At 49.1% G+C, this 18984-nt stretch overlaps 1 protein-coding gene across 6 annotated transcripts in view; it reads right to left on the reverse strand.

Moving 5' to 3' along the window:
• Slc39a11 (solute carrier family 39 member 11) overlaps positions 1–18984 on the reverse strand; it is a 395002-nt gene that overhangs the window by 198409 nt on the left and 177609 nt on the right. For 4 of the 6 annotated variants that reach the window (XM_046463436.2, XM_058585297.1, XM_046463432.2 and 1 more), the window contains one exon: positions 14576–14717. In XM_046463436.2, coding sequence (XP_046319392.1) covers positions 14576–14717 — 142 coding nt within the window. The remainder of the gene's footprint in view (positions 1–14575; positions 14718–18984) is intronic. The other 2 variants (XM_058585298.1, XM_058585295.1) reach the window with 1 other exon arrangement.

Here is an 18984-nt window from a genome sequence, read left to right on the forward strand (position 1 = left end):
GCACACAATACTCAGTTCTCGTGGGAAGGAATGATGGCGACATACACACACACACACACACACACACACACAGGAGTCTACATTCCCTCCTCAAACACGTAAGAGGTAACCACAAAAGGGAAGCCCCCACAGTACCCTCCTGAGCCTTCCACCACAGTTCAAAGCACCCAGGTTAATAAAGAGGGACACCTGGTTTTCAACTTGGTCACATCAGATATGCCCACATAACACTCAGTGGGTGGTGAAGGTGGAGTCGAGCTGTGGTTTTGATGGATCAAGACCAACCTCAGGCTCAAGTGCCCCGAGGTCTTTTCTCCCTGAGGCCCCGTGTCAAGTCTGCACCAGTACAGTCCTGCACCACAGCACCTGGCTGTGAGACTTGGGTATCAAAACAATAAAATTCCTGCCAAGAGGAGGATCCCAGGCCTAATGATTAGGTTCCTTTCCAGACAACTATAACCATTCTCTGGAGACTATAAAAGAAACCACGCATCAAAGCTGCAGTGGGAAGATTTGTAGTTAACATGTAACAGCTCATCTTGGATGCTCCCTGAGCTCTGGGGAGGCAGGGCCAAGTTCACCGACCAGGCTCAGCTACGCAGAGTGTGTGGCTCACTGAAATGGGAAAGAGACTGAATGAGTTAGTGCAGAGAACAACATGAAAGCTCTGTGCAAGAGAAGAGCAAAGAGCAGGGTGAATCCTGGTGAGACCAAGCCTGATCCCACCCCACTGGACAGGAGACCCACAGAGGAGGAGACGGAGGGACGATAGGAACTCTTCTAAGGTCTTAGAATAGAACGCAATTCCACAATGTCACATGGAGAGTGCTAGGCCAGAGACAAGGAGGGACATGAGACAAGGGAAATCAGAGCAGTGCGTGGGGAAGGTGGAGTCGAGCTGTGGTTCTGATGGATCAAGACCAACCTCAGGCTCAGTGCCCCGAGGTCTTTTCTCCCTGAGGCCCCATGTCAAGTCTGCACCAGTACAGTCCCACCGAGGGAGGGAGCGTATGGGTGCACCACGGGCGTCAGCAGGTGAGACACCTTCAAGATGGAGGTGATGTGGACAGAGCGAAGAGCACATGCCTCTGGGGACGTCACCAAGGGTGACTGGAACCCAGACAGGACCAGACAGGGACTGTTATTCATTTCAATCCCCATGGTGCCAGGCACCATGCTGGGCCAGTCTAGAAGCTCTTAGAAATCAACAGTGAAACTCTTATGAACCCACGTGGGTACAGTTTTCTGGGGAGAGGGTCTCCTGTGTGGTTCTTAGCCAAAGCAGTGACAGGGATGACAGGGAGACTGTTGAAAACATGCCAATAGGGCCCCTTCTTCTGAGCAGACCCAGCCTGGCCCCAGGCTGACCTTGCCACAAGCAGAATCAGGCTCCTTGGGCCTGAAGTCCTGGGCAAGATCCAACCTGCCTCGTGGACAGCCCTCCAGGGAGAAATGTCAGGCACCTTCTGCCCATTGTCGCACTGACTGTGGGGCGCTACCAACGTTTAGTGTCTGGGTACCATTAAGAAACCTGCAGTGTACAGGACATGGCTCCCCCACGAAGAACTGTCCCACCCTAAATATCAATAATCTAACCCTAGGCAGTTTTCATCCGGTGCTCTGGTGGTCTAACCCCCCCACCCCCGGCACAATCAAGGTAGATGTTTGAGGGTGCTCGCATGAGAGTCCAAATCAGAGAGGGGCGAGCAGCCACCTCAGAGCTTCTGCACAGACACTAGCACAACTCAGAGGACATGCTACCTGAGGTCCAGGGAGAACTGCCATTTGAAACTTCTGAAACACTAGAATTTCACATTCTGAGCTTGAAGATGGGTTTCTGTTTCATAGAGGGAAAGAGGAATCAAAGCCCCTGGACCACTGTAGCAGATGACCCTCCTCCTAACCCTTCCAGTGGCACCCGGGGGTCTTAGAACACTTAGAAACTTCCTATAGTTATCGGAGGAAATAACTGCCAACTGACTTAAAGACGACACTGTGCTAAGAAAACAAGACGCGCCTCTGTGTTTCGTGTGTGTTACTAAAGAGGCCCCCCCAGGGAAAGCGAGTGTTTGTCCCCCTCTACATACCCGGCAAATGAGACATCAGAATCTACCCGACTTTGCAGGGACATCAAGGGGGGACAAGGGTGGGAGGAAGGAAGGAGAGGCCGGGGGCAGAGCTGCCACAGCCCTTCCTGCAGCTCTCCTGACCAGACTTGTAGAATACAGGTTCCGAGTGGAAACATCCAGTTCTTCCCGACCAGATGTAGGGTGGAAGCTTGCCTCTCTGTAGCCCTCTGCGCTCAGCATTTTAAACGGGTTTTTGGAGCCCTGAGCCTTCCAAACAGCATGTGGGCAGGGAAGCCAGGGGCAGCTCATTAGTTCTGGAAGAGCCGTTTCAATTACACTCGGGCTGTCGCTGAGCTGTTGGACTGGCAGGGGCTTTACTCAGCCGGCCCGATCCTGAAAATTGGCCCAGCTGAAGAGCTGCTTAATCCAAGCACCAGCAAAGCTGGGCTCTGAAGTCTTGGTCAGATAACAGGATCCCGTCACATGCCAGCAGTGTCACCATCCTCGGCCCTACTGTCCTTTCCCAGGCAGGTACATGCCGGCAAAGAGAAGCATCACGGCCTAATTAAGATTCTCCAAGTTAAGGAGTGTTGGAACGTAAGACCCCGCCAAAGAGGAATTAATAGGGCAAAGCTTTAATCCCGGCTGGGACAGACACGGGGAGCACCTGCAGTTTGACACTGAGTGGTGGATGACTCTCATCAAGTAGGGCTGGACGAGGGCTGGGCTGAGGACTGCTGTGGACACTGGGAAGGAGGGCTTCAAGGGAAGGCGCCTGCCGCCCAGCAAATCCCATGGACACCCCTCCCACCGCACATGAGTGGCGGGGCCCAAGGACACATCACTCGGATGAGATTAGCACTGCAGGGTAATAGGCTTGGCTGTGCCAAGCCTGGAGGAGAACCCCACCCAGATCTCATTTCCAGAAAGAGGGGACGGGCCCCAGGTGGAGTCCAGCCACAAGGATCTGCAGACAGAGAGGAGACTGCCTCTGAGGACTTTTCCCAGGTACTGGTGCCACCAAGAGCAGGTGCGCTGGGAATGAGAATGGACCCACTGGGCCCCTGTGGCACCTGAGAAGGTCCTCCAAGGAGCAGCTCAGACTCAGAAGCGAGGGAGAGGCTGAGGGACATCACTCCAGTGTCAGAAAGAAAGGGGGCTGATCCCCGAGAGCACAGACGGAGAGGGGTGTGGCACAAAAGGGAGGTGCAGAGGGAGGGAGGGAGGGGGGGGCACCAAGAGAGATGGAGGGGCTGAGAGGAAAGGGGGAGATGAGACACTCCTCACGGCGAACACCGTGCAGGAAGTGCAGGCTGGGTGCTTGGCAGGCCTGAGAAGGCACCTGCAGCCCCCAGTGGCCACGCTTGCCACTGGCCCCCTGGGAGACGGTGCCTTGAAGTCTGTACCCAGGCTCCCTCCCCCAAACTCCAATGCCTCCGACCATAGCCTGCTCTGTTCCTCTCCTGCCCCACATCTAAATCATGTGTGCCTGGTCACATGAGCCCTTCCCCTGTGGGCCTCACAGAGGTGGCTTGGGAGGACGGGCTCAGGTGCAGTGCCATTCCCCCAGGTACTCTTGGCAGAAGAGACTCTCAGCAAGACACTCAGCCAAACTTCCACACATCACAGGAAGAGCCACTATAACGTGTCTGGTCACTGAGCTTCTACTTAAATCCTTTCAGTGATGGGAGCTTAGTCCACTGTATCATTCAGATCAACTTTAGTTCTCTTACTTAGAGCTTTGCTCTATTTCTAGGTCGGAGGAGAGGGCCAGATGGGCAACGTCCACACGGATGCTAATGAACCACAGGGCCTTGTGACCAGCACATGCACCAACTCTACCTCCCGCTCATCACCGAACACAGGCACGTGTTCTGTCCCCAGTTCTCTACGATCACTCACGTCTATCTTGTGGTATGTCTCTCCTTAACCACACACTTGGGTTCCTTTATTTCTCTGCTGAGAAGCCTTTCTTCTACCTGAGGAACCATGTTCCTTTTCAGTATGGATCACTCCTCCCTGGAGTTGTTCCAAATATAAATGCTGCACATCTCTGAGCACCCTGAGAGCATCAGAGACCTGGATGTGTTCAATGACTGGAGAATCCACGCCAAACCCAAGAAAGCTCTCCATACTTCAACATGGGCAGCAAAATCCCCTCAGAGTGAGCCAATGAAATCCCACATCCAGGCTCCCTAGGCCCTTCAGCCATCTTTAATATTGTTCAAACAGAAAAACAACTAATATTCAGTGAGGACTTATGATGTAGTTGACACCAATCTATGCACTTCACATATATTAACTTGGACTATTTTTCCAGAAACTCCAAGGTCTAGCAGTTGCTAAGGGGACAAGTCAGAACTGAAACACAGTCTGATTCCCAAACCTATTCTTTGACCCACTCCAACTCTATCATTTCTGCATTGTGACATCTTTCAAGAATTGTCAGTGATTTTCCAATCATGCACGCCTCGCATCTACCAAAACCCCCAGATAACATCACGCATAATAGTGAGATACTGAACGCTTCCCCTAAGATCAGAAATAATGCAAGAATGGCTGCTCTCACCATTACCATTCCACATCATACTGGAAGTCTTAGCCAGGGCAATAAGAAAAAAAAAATAAAACAATATACAGAATGGAAGGAAGAAATAAAACTTTCATTATTCAGACATAACAGAAAATCCCAAAGAACATTCTGAAAACTCTTAAAAACCAATAAATAAGCTTAGCATGGTTGCAAGGTACAAGGCTAACATACACAAAAACCAATTTATTTCTATATATTATCAATGAATAAATAGAAATTGAAATTTAGGGCTGGGGCTCAGCGGTAGCGCACTTACCTGGCATGTGTGAGTCACTGGGTTCAATTCTCAGCACTATATATGAATAAAGAAAATCTAGGTCTAACAACAACTAAAAATTTTTAAAAAAAAGAAATTGAAATTTAAACCATTTTCAATAGCACCATGAAATATGTGTAGGTATAAATCTAATAAAACATAGGTAGGGTATGTTTTATTAGATTTATACCTGCACATAAAACACTGATCAAAGACTTAAATGAAGAGAAATACAATATTCAAAAAAATGGGAGACTCAATATTAAGATGTGAGTTCTCTCCAAATCAACTCAATCCAATCAAAATCTCTTCAGGATTTTTCATAGACACCCCCAAGTTCATTTATCTGTATGTAAAGGCAAAAAAAAAAAAAGGAAAAAGAAAAAAGCTGATACAATTTTTTAAAAGACTATCAAGACAGAAATTTTGAAGTCAGACGTTTTGTGTTCTATGAAGCTATAGTAATCAGAAAGGGGTTGACTTTGGTGAAAGGACAGACACATAAACCAACAAATAAGAATGGAAACTCCAAAATAGACCCACACAAATATGGTCAACTAAATTGTTCAAAAGCAAAGGCAATTCAATGGAGAAAATAATCTTTTTGATAAATGGTTCTGAGGAAATTGATCATATAAAAATGATATAAAAAAACAGCCTTGAACTCTGACACATTATTTAAAAAAAGAAATCAATATGCTCAAAGTTGATCACAGACCTAAGTGTAAAATAGAAAACTTTTACAATAGAACAGGAGAAAATCTATGTGATCTTGGGTTTGGCAAAGAATTCTTAGATCTAACACCAAAAGTAAAATCTGTCAATGAAAACTGGTAAAGTAAGTGGACTTTATCCAAATTAAAACTTCTGTCTTGCAAAGTCACCAATAAGATCATGAGAAGGAAAGCCACAGGAGAAAATAAATGAAAACAGCGTATCTGACAAAGGATTTGTATTCAGCTTACACAACAAAACCCTCCCCAAATCCCTGCAATAGGAACACAAACATTTAAAAAAAAAAAATGGACAAAGGATTTTGATAGAAATGAAGATGTACAGATGGCAAATGAGCACATGAAAGATGCTGAACATCATGAAGCATTAGGGAAATACAAATTAAAGCCACAAGAGACCACTGCACTCATTAGAGTAGCTCAAATGTAAAATCAAAATAAAACACTAATATTGCATGGGTTGGTGAGGACACAGAGCAGCTAGGACTCTGGTGGGACTCATGAACCACACAGCCACTCTGGAACACAGTGTGGAGATTTCGTACAAAGCTAAACATATAAGTGACCCAGCAACCTCACTCCTGGGTATCTTCCCAGGAGAAATGAAAACTTAGGATTTATGTGAATAGTTACAGCAATGTTATTCATAATCACCCAAAATTGGGATCCAAATCAGATCTCCCTCAGCTGGTCACTGGGTAAACAGCTAGTGGTATATTTGTATAGCATAATACTACTCAGCCACAGAAACAAACATCGATACTTGCAAGATCATGAAGGGTGCACAAATGCACGTTGCCACATGTAAGAAATCAGATTCAAGGGCTCCATGCTGTACGATCCCATCTTCTGGAAGAGGCAAAACCACAGGGCGAAGAGACCAGCTCAGAAGCTGCCCAAGGTCAGACGAAGACTGGACAACCAGATAGGGTAGGGTTGACCACCAGGGATGGCACAAGGGATCTGCGGAGGTGACAGGACTATTCTATATCCTGACTGTGGTGGTGTTTACATACCTCTCTGGATTTCTTATAACCCAGAACTGTACACAAAAGAATAAACTTTACCATTTATAAATTTTAAAATAAGGAGTACAGAATTTTTTTTTTTAAGAACTTATCTCCTAAGCAATTAGACTGATATTCTTGAATGACCATGTAGTTTGGAATTTCATGAGTTATATGATTCTGTAGGGTTTTTGAGACCAAGCTGCACATCAGAACATTTTCCAAGGTGACCTTGACATGCTGTGCAGCTTCTTTCTAAGGCTGAACTAATGAAAATCATGCTCTTGTTCTGGCGAGGCCATAGGGTAAGGCTACAGGTGATAGCCCATCTGAAAAACAGTTAAAAAAAAAAAATCCCTTATTAGTTACCCTGGGGAAGAAAGGGAGATCCTGGGACAGGCAATGGGACTTGGAAGATGGGCCTCGGCCTTCCTTTTGTCATCCTTGGTGGTAGAAATAACCTCTCTGGAGTGCAGGTCTGAAGATGTGGAAAAAACTAAACCTCAAACTCTTCTCCTGGGCAGGACCAAAGATATGCACCTCAGTAAGCACCCATCTCCATTCCATCAGAATGGAGTCTCCCACAGACGGTCCAGAAGGCTGGCAAGAGAAAGGCGTCAGGGGCAGGCGCTTTTACCACATTCAGCTCATACTCCTCTCTTTGGTACTCCTTTCCTTGTCCCCAAGACTTGGATAAAATCTCACTTGACAGTGGTCTTGACAGATGGGCACAGGCCAGAGCAAGGCCAGCATGGAAGTGGTGGCCTCTGGAGAAATAGGGTGAGCTGGTACATCAGTGGACCCAGAGTCTGGTTCTCTATGGTGAGCTCCTTAGAAAGGCTCAGGATTCATTCTAGGGCTGTTGGTGGTTTACATAGACCATGTGAAACCAGAAACAATAGCCCACATTTGTTTCCCAAAACAGAAGTGGGTCCATATGAGAGCACATGTCCCCTGTTTTTTATGTGTACAACAGTTTTCCTTACTGGAAAGGACACAATCTTCACTGAGGTTGACAGGAGCAAATCTCCCTGTGGCCTGCTGAGGACTAGTGCTGGGAGACCACAGGTGACCGGGTCTCTTGGGGGGAAGAGAATGGAGACTTCCAGTTCACTGTGTCTGTTTTAGCTAGCTTTTTCTCACTCTTACTGAAAGATCTGACAAGAACAATGTAGAAGAGTAAATATTTATTTTGGCTCATGGTTTCAGAGATTCAGTCCATGGTTGGCCGACTCCATAGCTCTGGGCCTAACGTGAGGCAGAACACATGGCAGAAGGGCATGGTGGAGCAAAGCAGCTCAGGACATGGCAACAGAGAGAACTCTGCTCACCAGGAACAAAATATAAACCCCACGGTCACACCCCCAGGAACCCCAATTCCTTCAGCCACAACTTACCTGCCTACAGTTGCCACCCAGTAAATTCATAAGTGGATTAATCCACTGATTAGGTTGTAACTCTCATAATCTAATCTTTTCACCTCTGAAAATTCTTGCATTGTCTTACACCCACGCTCTTGGGGGACACCTCACATGTAAACCATAACCATGTCTGAGGGTTAGTTTTAAGAGACTATCTTGCACACTCCCCTTGGCTGCTCTCTTCAAGAGATACCCTTGCCATTCCCACCAACACATGAGTAGATTGAGGTAATGCAGAATTCACGAGTCCTGAGAGTTGGTTCTGTTTCAAATCAACCACCAGACAGCCAGGCAGTCAATCAACCAGCCAGCCAGCCAATCAACCAAGCAGCCAGCCATCCAGCCAACTGGGAGTCACTGTGAACATCCATAGTGACCGAGTCCCCTGACCCCTGAAATAAGGATTCCCCGAGACAACCAGTTTAGTTCTCAAATACTTAGAGCTATGTTCTTCCTCTGATCCAGAGTAGGAAAATGCACTACACATAAAAAAGAATACATGGCCCCGAGGGTGGACAGAGTACCAGCCAGGAAGCTTCTGCCTACAAAGGAAGCCCAGGTCCAGCGGGGCACATGGTGACCCCTCCTCATCAACGCAGGAGAGCACCAACCTATCCCAGATGCTGCGGCAGCCGAGTCCTTCACAAGGTTCAAAACCCGATTCTCGCCTTCTCCCAAGCCCCTCTGGCTCCAAGGCTGCCAATTCCGGTAAGTGGCATCAGTTTTCTCCCAGTTCCAGGAGCTCAAAACCAGCTTCCAGACTTTACTAAGAGCTTTCAGTAACAGGCAAAAGCAAAGGAAAAAAACTGAAGGGGAGTCAATATACCAAACAGCCACCTACAAACCCTAATCACTTGAAACCAAAGTGCCACACTGTGCTTCCCCAGGTTAAAGAGCTTCTGGAAGACACACACACACACACACACAAAAAGCAAAACCGAATAACACAAAAAGTGCCAAAAGTGACCAGGCTGCCTGTCCCCAGGAGCAGTCTCCTAAGTCCTTGAGTGATAAAATCTTGGCAGGAAAAGCCTAGCGGACTGCTGCTGCCACCGGGGCCCCTCATCTGCTTCCCAAAAGCAGTTAAAGACACATTTCCCCATTTATAAGAGACTTACGAGCTGAAATGAGTGTGTCAGAACAGTTATAAATACGACGGAACCCGCTAACCAGGCAAATGTTAAATTCTGCATAACGAGACAGTATCCCTAACTCCTTGGTAGACACTTAATGAATATTTCAAACGAAGCATGCAGCAGCTGCTCCAAGGCTCCAGATGAATTAAATGGGCTTTTGTTACTGCCAGGATCGACCTCCCCTGGCTTCCTCTCATTTCCTCCCGCCTCTCACTTGTACCAGACGAACGCCCCTCCACACTAACCAAGTGCCCGAAGCCCGTCACGGAGCCATCAGAGAATGGGCTGATCCCTGGTCTGTGTGGAATAGGTTGTCCCATAAAAGGCATGTCTACCTGGAACCTCAGAGGTGACCTTCCTTGGAAATTGGGTCTTCGCAGATGCAATTAGTCAAGCAGGATTCAGAGGGCAGACGGTTTCGGCCAGAAGTTATGGAGATCTATTTTACAGCACAGCGACTGCAGTTCATGATAAATTATATTTCAAAATTAGAGTAAATACTAAATGTTCACACTGTATACTCTAAAAGTTAAGAACATAAGGTCTTACATGTGTTGATCAGCTTGATTTAATCATTCTATCATGCAAATGTATACCAAAACACCACATTGTGCCCTCATGTTTAATTGACAAATAATCAAAAAATTAAGTATTTGTGTAATTTTAAAAAGAAGTGGCCATACTAGATTAGGACGGGCCCTAAACCTAAGAGAAGGAAGAGAGTTTGGGACTTAAACACAGAGACACAGGGAAGATGGCACATCACAACAGGGGTGGAGACCAGAGGGACACAGCTACTAGCCAAGGACCCTGCAGCCACAGAAGAGAGTCAAGGCAGGAAGGAACCTCCTCCAGACCCTGGGTAGACAAACAGCCCTGGCCCACCTTCATCTCAGACGTCCACCCTACAGAACTCAGAGAACAGATTTCCAACTGTGATGCTTGGTGCCAGCAGCCACAGGAGAGATGCTCACGTCTCAGGGGATGGTGGGAGAGGACAGCCCTGGGCCACCCTTTTCATTTCATTAGCCAAGGCTGCACACCTACCAGCCTTCTTACTCAACCAAACTTAAGACCATTTGCTGGGTGAAGTGGCACACACTTGTCATCTCAATAGACCCAGAGGCTGAGGCAGGAGGATCTCAAGTTCAAGTACAGCCACAGCAACTTAATGAGGCCCTAAAGCAATTCAGCGAGACCCTTCTCTAAATACATACATACCTTCAGGCTGGGGACTTAGCTCAGTGGTAAAGCACCCCGAGTTCAGTCCCTTTTGTGTGTGTGTGTGTGTGTTTAACTTTTCTCTAGTGGTTCTCCAAGTAATGGAGAACTTCCTTCAGCTCTTCCCCATTCAGTCCCTCAGCATTCCCAGCCCTCGCAGGTGTGAGGCTAACACAAGGAGCTAGAAATATAGTGAGGATCTAAATGAGAGACACAGGTGGCTCTCCGGCCATGTCGATCTCCTTTACATTGAATACCATGTGGGGAAGACAGTGTTTAAAAAAAAAATGGTGCAGTGCTGTGACCTGACCCCTCCCCACTGCCCAAATTCACATGTGGCAGTCGTAATGCCCAGTCTCTCAGAATATAATGTATTTGGAGGCAAGACTTTAAGAGTGGCAGTTTTATTAAGATGAGATCATTAGGGGCTAGGGGCAAAGCTTGGTGGTACAGTGCTTGCTTAGCATGGAAGGCTCTACAGTGGATCTACAGCACTGAGCGAGCGCGAGCAAGTGCTATCATTAAAGTAGGCCCTACTCCCACACCGCCATGTCCTTATAAGAAAAGGAGACTGGGCCACATACACACAGGGGCAAACATCTGAACTCACAGGGAGGTGGCCATCTTAAGACCAAAGAGAAACCAACCAACCTACTGGCACTTGGATCTCAGACTCCACCCTCCAGAGTCGAGAGAGAACAAATTTCCTGCTGCTGAAGCCTCCTGGCGTGGGGTTCTTGGTTGTGGAAGCCTGAGCACACTCACATGGATGCCAAATTGCCTTGAGAGTCAGGCCACACTCCAAAACATACCCTGAGAACACATTCCAAACCGACTGCCTAGCTCAGTTCATTAAGTACATTTTAAAAAGAAAAAAGGCATACAATCAAGAAAGTTCCATTCAAGCGCTGAGCATCTTTCTTGCCTAACGCAATGCTCTTCAGAAGCCTGAGAATCCATAGTGTGTCCTGAGAGTGGTCCTGTGAACCCAGACACACAGCAGTGCCATGCTGCCTGCAGAGCCCTGAGCAAGAGGTTATGCCTACATTATTCCCTTATTGTATTTAACATCCATGATGCTAAAGAGCTCCTGGAAATTATTATTGAACCCTCTGTTCTTCATCCTGCAAAAGATTTTTTTATGGCACATTTTAATAGCTACATTCACCACCTTTTTAATGAAGTCGTGCTGGTAACTTGCCCCAGACCAGAAAGGTGGGACTGAAGCAACTCTTTGGCCTAAAGAGGGTGCTAGTTGTGTGTGTGTGTGTGGGGGGGGGGGGGGGGGGGTCCACTCAGCTGAATGGGAGAAGCTCAAGACAGTCAAGGAGCCATCTAGAAAAAGCTATAACTTTTGCTTCCCCAAAGCATTATGCACACAAAAATTCTGCATAAAATTTCAAGAGGCTCATGAACCCTTTGGTGCCCATGCACCAACCCCAGATGTAAAGAACCCCTGACCTAGTTTCTAGAATTGACTCAGCGTTGTCATTACCTAGAGAGAAGCACATATTGAAATGCTCTCCACCACATCCTTCATAAGAGCAAAAGACTGGAATTAATCTGAAGGATTATTAATTATGGAACATCAGAGCAATACCAAAATGGAATGGATCCAGGAGTGTCCCACACAAATACCCTAATGTACTGTTAAGTGCAAAGCCACAAGGTACAGAACAAAGAGTCAAGTTTGATTGCATAAGCATCACACTTCTAAAAGGATATACAAGAAATGAAACAATGTGTCTGAGATAAAGGAATTGAAGCTGGAGTCTAGAAATTTTTTAATCCTTGTTCTTGCAATGGGAATGAAAAGAAAGTTGGGATCGATCGAGGATGGGTGGGTGGGTGAGGGAGAGAGAGAAGAGAGAAGGGCGAGAGTGTTTTAAAAGGATTATCTGCCTTGCTAAATCCCAAAATATCCCCAGCCCCGAGAAGAGCTGTATCATAGAAAATCTTGGCACAAGACAAACAGGAAAGCATCTCATCAATGCTTTCCCAGGCTCGGCGGCTGCTGCTGCTGCGGCTGAGGGCAGCTGAACTGCCCTCCCACAGTGTGGCTTATTCCTCTTGCTGAACCAATTACGGGACATGATAACAGCAGTGCCAATATTATTTTTTAAAGGCTGATGTTTCTCACTAACTACCCATTAAAGCGATCTCCTTGCTCCAGCTACAGCAGGCGTAAGGGCAGATCCAGATGGTACAAACAATGCATATTCAGGTTCAATCTGCATGAAGCCAGTCATCAAATAACCATTAGTAGCCTGAGAGTCCCCAGATGCCTGACACCCACAGGTGTGTCCAGGTGAGAGGGATGTCTGGGCTCAGCAAACTATCTTCACACCCCCAAGAGCTGCATTTGCCTAAGTATCAGAACAGTTAGCAACAGCTAGGAGGGTTGCTTGGTAACCTGGCAACAGGCTGCACTTCGTGTTCAGGAGCAGGAGGAGAGGACTGCCTCACCCTCCTCCAGGGGCCCCCTCGACTCCTAACCCTGCGCTGGCCAAGAAGGTCCAGTAATCCCCAGGCTGTCTTGTAGAGCCACCAGCTCCCCTGGTCTGGTCCTTGCTGTGGCTCCATTGGAAAAGGTCTATCAAAAGGATTGCCACTTACTGTTTTTGAGTGACAGGCACTGAATCTCTTCCTTCTACCCCCACCTCTGTGGCTTTAAAGATAAGCAATGGGATAGAAAAAATTCAGGCCAACTTTTGTCGTCCTACAGAAGGCTCAGAATCAGGACTGCAAAATCTTCAAAGGGACACACGAAGCCTAAGCATTCGATTGCATGTGGGAATCCAGAGAGGCCCATGTGCCTGTGTCTGGACTCAGCCTCCAAAATGACAAGTTTTACAGGAACACGGTGCCCACCCTCATCTCCAGAGGCAGCCCGCCACACTCTCCAGGAAAGGAGAGGAGTGGGCAGCACCCCGGCCCTCCCAATCCAAGCGTGAATGAGCTACGCAGCTGGAGGCAGAGGGCAGAGGTGGCATTCTGACCTCTGTTGCTCGAGCTCGCGCTAGATAGACTTTTATTTCCTGGATATATCCCACATGGGAGGTGGCGGGGGCAGTGGGGGTGAGCGGGTGGAAGAGGCAGTCTGTTCTCCATGAATAATGCACGCAGGGTATGACCTGAACCCAGACCACGGAGACCCAGCCACGGTGAGGCTCCAACTTTCCACAGCCTCCCACTGGGGGCTGGTGACCATCTCGGCTAGATATGATGAAAATACCAACTTAAAACGCCAGCATGGAAATGGGAAAGGACTTTGTCCCCTTCAGTCAGTCCTGTGAATGACCGTGACCAGTCACTGACTATCCATTCCCAATTCACTCAAGACAGATGCCACAGAGGCAGGTGCCCATCTCAACATGGTTTGCTGGGTACACGGGTCATCTACGGGCAGGACTTTGCCTAGCTGACATCACAGGAGAGTGAGGGGCAGACACGTCACAGCACCAGGGACTTGCTGCACCAAACCAGGACTTCCTAAAAAAGTTCAAAGGAAAACACAGGTGTGCAACTTGTGCTAACTGGCCCTCAAATGAGCCACTTGTCCTCACTGAACAATGACACGGGGGAGTGGGGGAGGATCTTGCCCCCAAGGCTGGAAAACCAGTCTCCTGGCATCCACGGCTGCTCAAAGGGCGGCAGCCCAGCCGGCACCTCTCCCCCAAGACTTGGGAATTGCTACCGGACTCTTGAGCAACGCCCGCCTCTAATGCAGAACCAACAGCATGGCTTCGCTGTGTCAGTTTTCCTGGCTGCACACAGAATCGGCGAGACACACCGCCAGTTTCCCAGGTGAATCAAAAAGATGAGCATCAAAAAGGGGAGGGCAAAGAGGGGGAGACAGAGGGATAAATGCCCACACTCTACCCATCCAACCTGACCCTGTCCATTCGTCCACCTTGCAAAGAGGATCAAAAGGTGCCAATGCCATCTTTACAGCAAGCAGGTCGTTTGAGAACAGATGAGAAAGGCGTCTCAGGCCAGAGCCAGTTTGGCTTTCAGGCAGCAGTGGGCCAAGTCCCTGGACGGGCAGACGGAGCCCTGGCACCTCCCCCGTGGTACTCCTACCCCACCCCAAGTCTGTCTACACGTCTGGCTTGGCCGTCTACAGCAGGGAGCTTGCCTGGAAGAAGCCCAGTGCTACCTATCCGGATGGAGAGTTCACTCTCAGGGAGGAGCAGCGTGGGACCCGTGGGATCAGACTTCTTCATCAATGCAGCGTCGAAGTTCAGTGCCAGGGCCGTCTGAGGGTCTTCTGCTGCACCCTGAAACAAGAAGCATAGTGTCATTACAGCAGCTCATCTCCATGGGGCCCCCAGACCCTCTGGACCATGGTACCAAGGCAACTGGCCCTGGTCTGCCAGGAGCACCAGGGCTGAGCTGGACCCTGGGCTCACGTGACTTTCAGGGAGGAAGGAAGGAGGGTAGGAAGATGAAAGACTTCTGGGGTAGAGGACAAAAACAAGATCCGAGGAGTTGGTACTGATCCTAGAGACGGGAAACACGTACAACTGGCAAGACTGGGGTCTGCACACCTATCCCACTGCGCACCTCATCAATGCCAGTGATGGGCACAGGGGACCTAGCTCCAGGCTTATCAAAAGAAGCCCCTGTGGCCAGTCTACTCAGATGGCAGCTATGGCCGAGGATCCAAGGTCAGTGTGCCTGGGAAGCCGCCATCTTTGTACTTCTCAAGAGATAAGAGGAGATCCAAACAGAAGCATCTGAGAGAGGTGGTGGCACTTGGAGTTTGGAGTCACAGCCAGATGGCCCAACCAAAGCCACTCTCTGCTGTCCTGACAAGTTGATAGACCATTTCACACTAACGAGGCAAAGTCCTGTGTGCAGCTCCCGCAAACATTTAGTGGCCTCCAACTTTATGGACACTTGGTGAACAAGATGAGGTCCCACTCTTACAGATCTTTGTTCTATTAGGAGCCAACAAGGAAACCAGGACTGACCACAAGCATCTCTCCCGAGGCACTGGGGAAGTGCTGACCCTGCAGGCCATCAACAAAGCACAGGATCTCCAGGAGCAAGAGACAGACAAGGGGCTCAGCCCTGCACGACACTCCGCTTCATCCAAAGACCTCAAGGGTAAGGGCAAGTAAGCAGAATCACCCCAATGGGCAAAAAAACAGCAAATCTCTTCAAGACCAGGTATCACCGACTGTCCAGGTAGCAGTGACAAAATATCATAAACTAAGTAGCTTGTGGAAGTGGGGAGGTCCACGGTCAGGCTGCCAGGGTGGGGACAGGTTCCGCGTCTGGCATGTGTTATCTCTGACCTTCAGGCTGTGTGGTCACTGGGGAAGGGCTAGGAGTCCCCCTCCAGGGCCTTTAGGGCATTGACTCTACTGGTTGCAGGCTCCACCCTCATGATCCATCTCCTCCCAGAGGTCCATTCCTAAAGCCACCCTAGAGGTGGGGATTTCTACATATGAGTGTTGAGGGAACACAAGCATTCCTCCACACAAATAAAAGTTTCCATTTAAAATATGTGACACTAACATGGGAGAGGAAATGGCTTGTAATCTAAGCGCAGAAATGTGTCCACTTCCAAGAAAAAAACTGGGTTTTTGGTTAGGTTTCTTTCATGAAGGAATTTCAGGAAAGGTGTAGCAGGCTGTATCCTACACATGCACACACAAACACAGGCACACTTATACACACATGCATACATACGTACACACATGCATATATATGTGCATGCACAAACACCTCTTGCTTTCTCATGGTCATGATGAGCAAGGATAAGAGAGCCTAATGATTCATTTCATTTTTTTTTCTTACTACACACACACAAAAAAATGACCCTAAGCCTCTCCTGCGTCTTTTCATTTGTCCAATGCATCAATGTCATCCTAATCCTTCATTTGCAATATCCCTGATAATGTACCTTAAAGCGGGGGCCAACCCTCATTTAGCCTTATTTTAAAAGGAAGAAGAGAAGCCTCCAAGCCCCGTTGGAGCCTCCCCCATGTGGTCCTGGCTATGACCCTGGAATCGGCCTCCTGCCTGGAGGCGGCCGACACTGCAGGTGGATGGAGGCTGCAGCACGGGAGAGGGGCACGCAGGCCAGTCCCTGCCTCTGCAGAAGCCCCTCTGGCCACCCCCAAGTGACAGCTGGTGTCTGTGTGATGTGCCTGGGGCACCGAGTCACAGCTCTCTGTCTGTTTACATGCTTTAATTATTTCTAACTCTCTGCCTCCCTCTGACATCTGAGGGATCACTGCAGCCATAAAAGACAGTCTGCTAGGAAACTGCATCCTACCGCTGACTCAGCTTCCTTTGTCTTCCTTCTTTTTTACAAAGTGATTGATGCATAACCAGAGGGATGATGCAGACAGAGCGGCTGTATTACGGGAGCATGCGGCAGCATTCATATGCAAAGGGCTGGGACTGCGTGTTCGACCACAGCCCACTCAGGAAGGGGCAGCTCAGAGACCCTAGGTTACTATAGAACAGTGGTTTTCAATGAGGTGATTTCACGTGGTCCCACTGGGCCACCAGGGATGTTTGTGGGATGTCACTGTGGGGGTGCTGCTGGTGTCCCAGGTGGGTAGAGACCAAGGATGCTGCACAAGACCCTGCAGTGCACAGGGGCCACCACAGCAAGGCTCGCCCTGGCTAATGCCACAGTGCCAAGGCTGAGAACCTGCTGAGGACGACGAATGGGCAGGACCCCAAGGCTGCCCACATGGGCACACGGCAACGCCGGGCATTTGCTCTCTCCTGTGCCACTCTCTCTAGGAAGGCTGCCTGCCTGCCCTCGTGTATCCACTCAAGTTTCACTTAAGCATCAACCATCGCCGGAGTCGTCCCAGGCCCTAGGGACGTGACACAGCCACATCCCACATTCTCCTAATCTCGCCTTCTCCTTCGAGACCATAATAACCAATCGATGACAAGCTAGAGGCCCAGGTAGTGATGATGCCGACAGACTCACATATGGAGTCTACGGCCGCCCTCCCAGCAGATCAGCGTTTGACCCACGCTAGCCTACCACAAACGTAGACGTGGTGTTACGCAGCAGCAGGAGGCTGAGAAAGCCGTGTTTGAGCAAAGACCTGAAGACAAAGGAAGAAGAAACACGGGTACCCCCACTCCTCCATATCCTTCTGCCACCTTATCAACCTAAATTTTGTTGGTTATGTTGCTTTCTATCAGCATTTTGGGGGACAGGGGTAAGTGCACTAAGAAAATTCCACCAGAAGCTGCCCTCTGTAAGGCTAGCCAAGGACCCACTCCCACCTGTGCTCCAAACATTCAGCCCTCAGAAGGTGGCACTGCACGTGCATCGCGCTACTGTGTGTAACAGCCAGACTGCGGCATTTGTGATACTGACTGGGCCTCGGAACCCATCAACAGATGAGCAGGTGAAGAAAATATGGCCCACATTTCCTCAAGGCATAGATTTACACGTGTGTGCAAATATCACACCAAATCCCATTAATGTGCCCAACAATACGAGTTAATAAAAAGTGGCAGGGCCAAGCAAGCTACAGAAGTGGCAGAAGCACCTCCCTCCATCCCCACACCTGGCCAGCCCTCCACTGGCCTATCCAGACATTGGCCTCCAGGGGTCCTCCCAGACCCCCCACCACCCGATTCCCAACATGCCTCGCCCGCCACTCTCAAATGCTGCCAAGGAAACCAGAGAACTATATGCCTCCAAGCTCCAGAGGGCAGCCCCACAGAGCTGCCAACTGTGCCTCGGTGGCTTTATCATCATGTCCCTGGCAGTTGGGGGGGGGAAGTCGGGAGTCACCTGCTGGGACAAGGTGGCTCTACCTGCTGGGTTGACACTGCAGCTTCTCAGGGAGACCTGTCCCACCCTGGGCACTCAAGTGCAGGGAACATGAAGTTCCACCTGGATGCCTTCAACAGACGTGGCCTTGCAGGAGGGACCATGGCTCCAGGAAGAAACACTTCCTTGACGCTCCTCTCCTTGAGTTGACATTCTTCTGTACATTTCTGGGGCTTTTTTTTTTTTTTCCTTTTGACATCCCTGCAAAGCCTTTCCCTTCACACTGCCTCGACCAACCCTGGCAGCCCCACACGGCCAGCAAGGCGAGGGTGCTCCATCCCAGGGCGAACACGCTGCTCTCGACTTTCCACCACAGCCCTGAGAGTCTGCCTGGCTGCTCATCACAGGAACAATGAGTCACCTTCCTCCCTGTCCCCTCCAGAGTGGGCCCCTGAGGCTTTGGAAAATTCAGGTTTGCTGTGTCACCTTGCAGTTTCCAAATGTCAGTGTCAGATACACCAGCCCCTCCCAAGGTGCAAAAAGGCTCCCTTCCTTCACCACCACCTCCTTGCCCAAGTCCCCCTTCCCAGCCTCCCTCCCACCTCCTCCTCACCCTTCTCCAAACCCAACTCAGTACAGAAAGCCAAGTGCAGGCCACTGGAGGCAGGAGGCCACCCCACCCAGTGAGCAGCAGAACTGGAGACTTCGGTCCTCCTCCAGTGAGATCATTACCATTATCATGATTATTATTATTACTACTATTATGATGCATGGTTAGGGGC

Source organism: Marmota monax, unplaced genomic scaffold (assembly GCF_021218885.2).
Source record: "Marmota monax isolate L192 unplaced genomic scaffold, Marmota_monax_Labrador192_F-V1.1 WCK01_AAM20220418_F8-fsc00208, whole genome shotgun sequence".
Classification (NCBI taxonomy): domain Eukaryota; kingdom Metazoa; phylum Chordata; class Mammalia; order Rodentia; family Sciuridae; genus Marmota; species Marmota monax.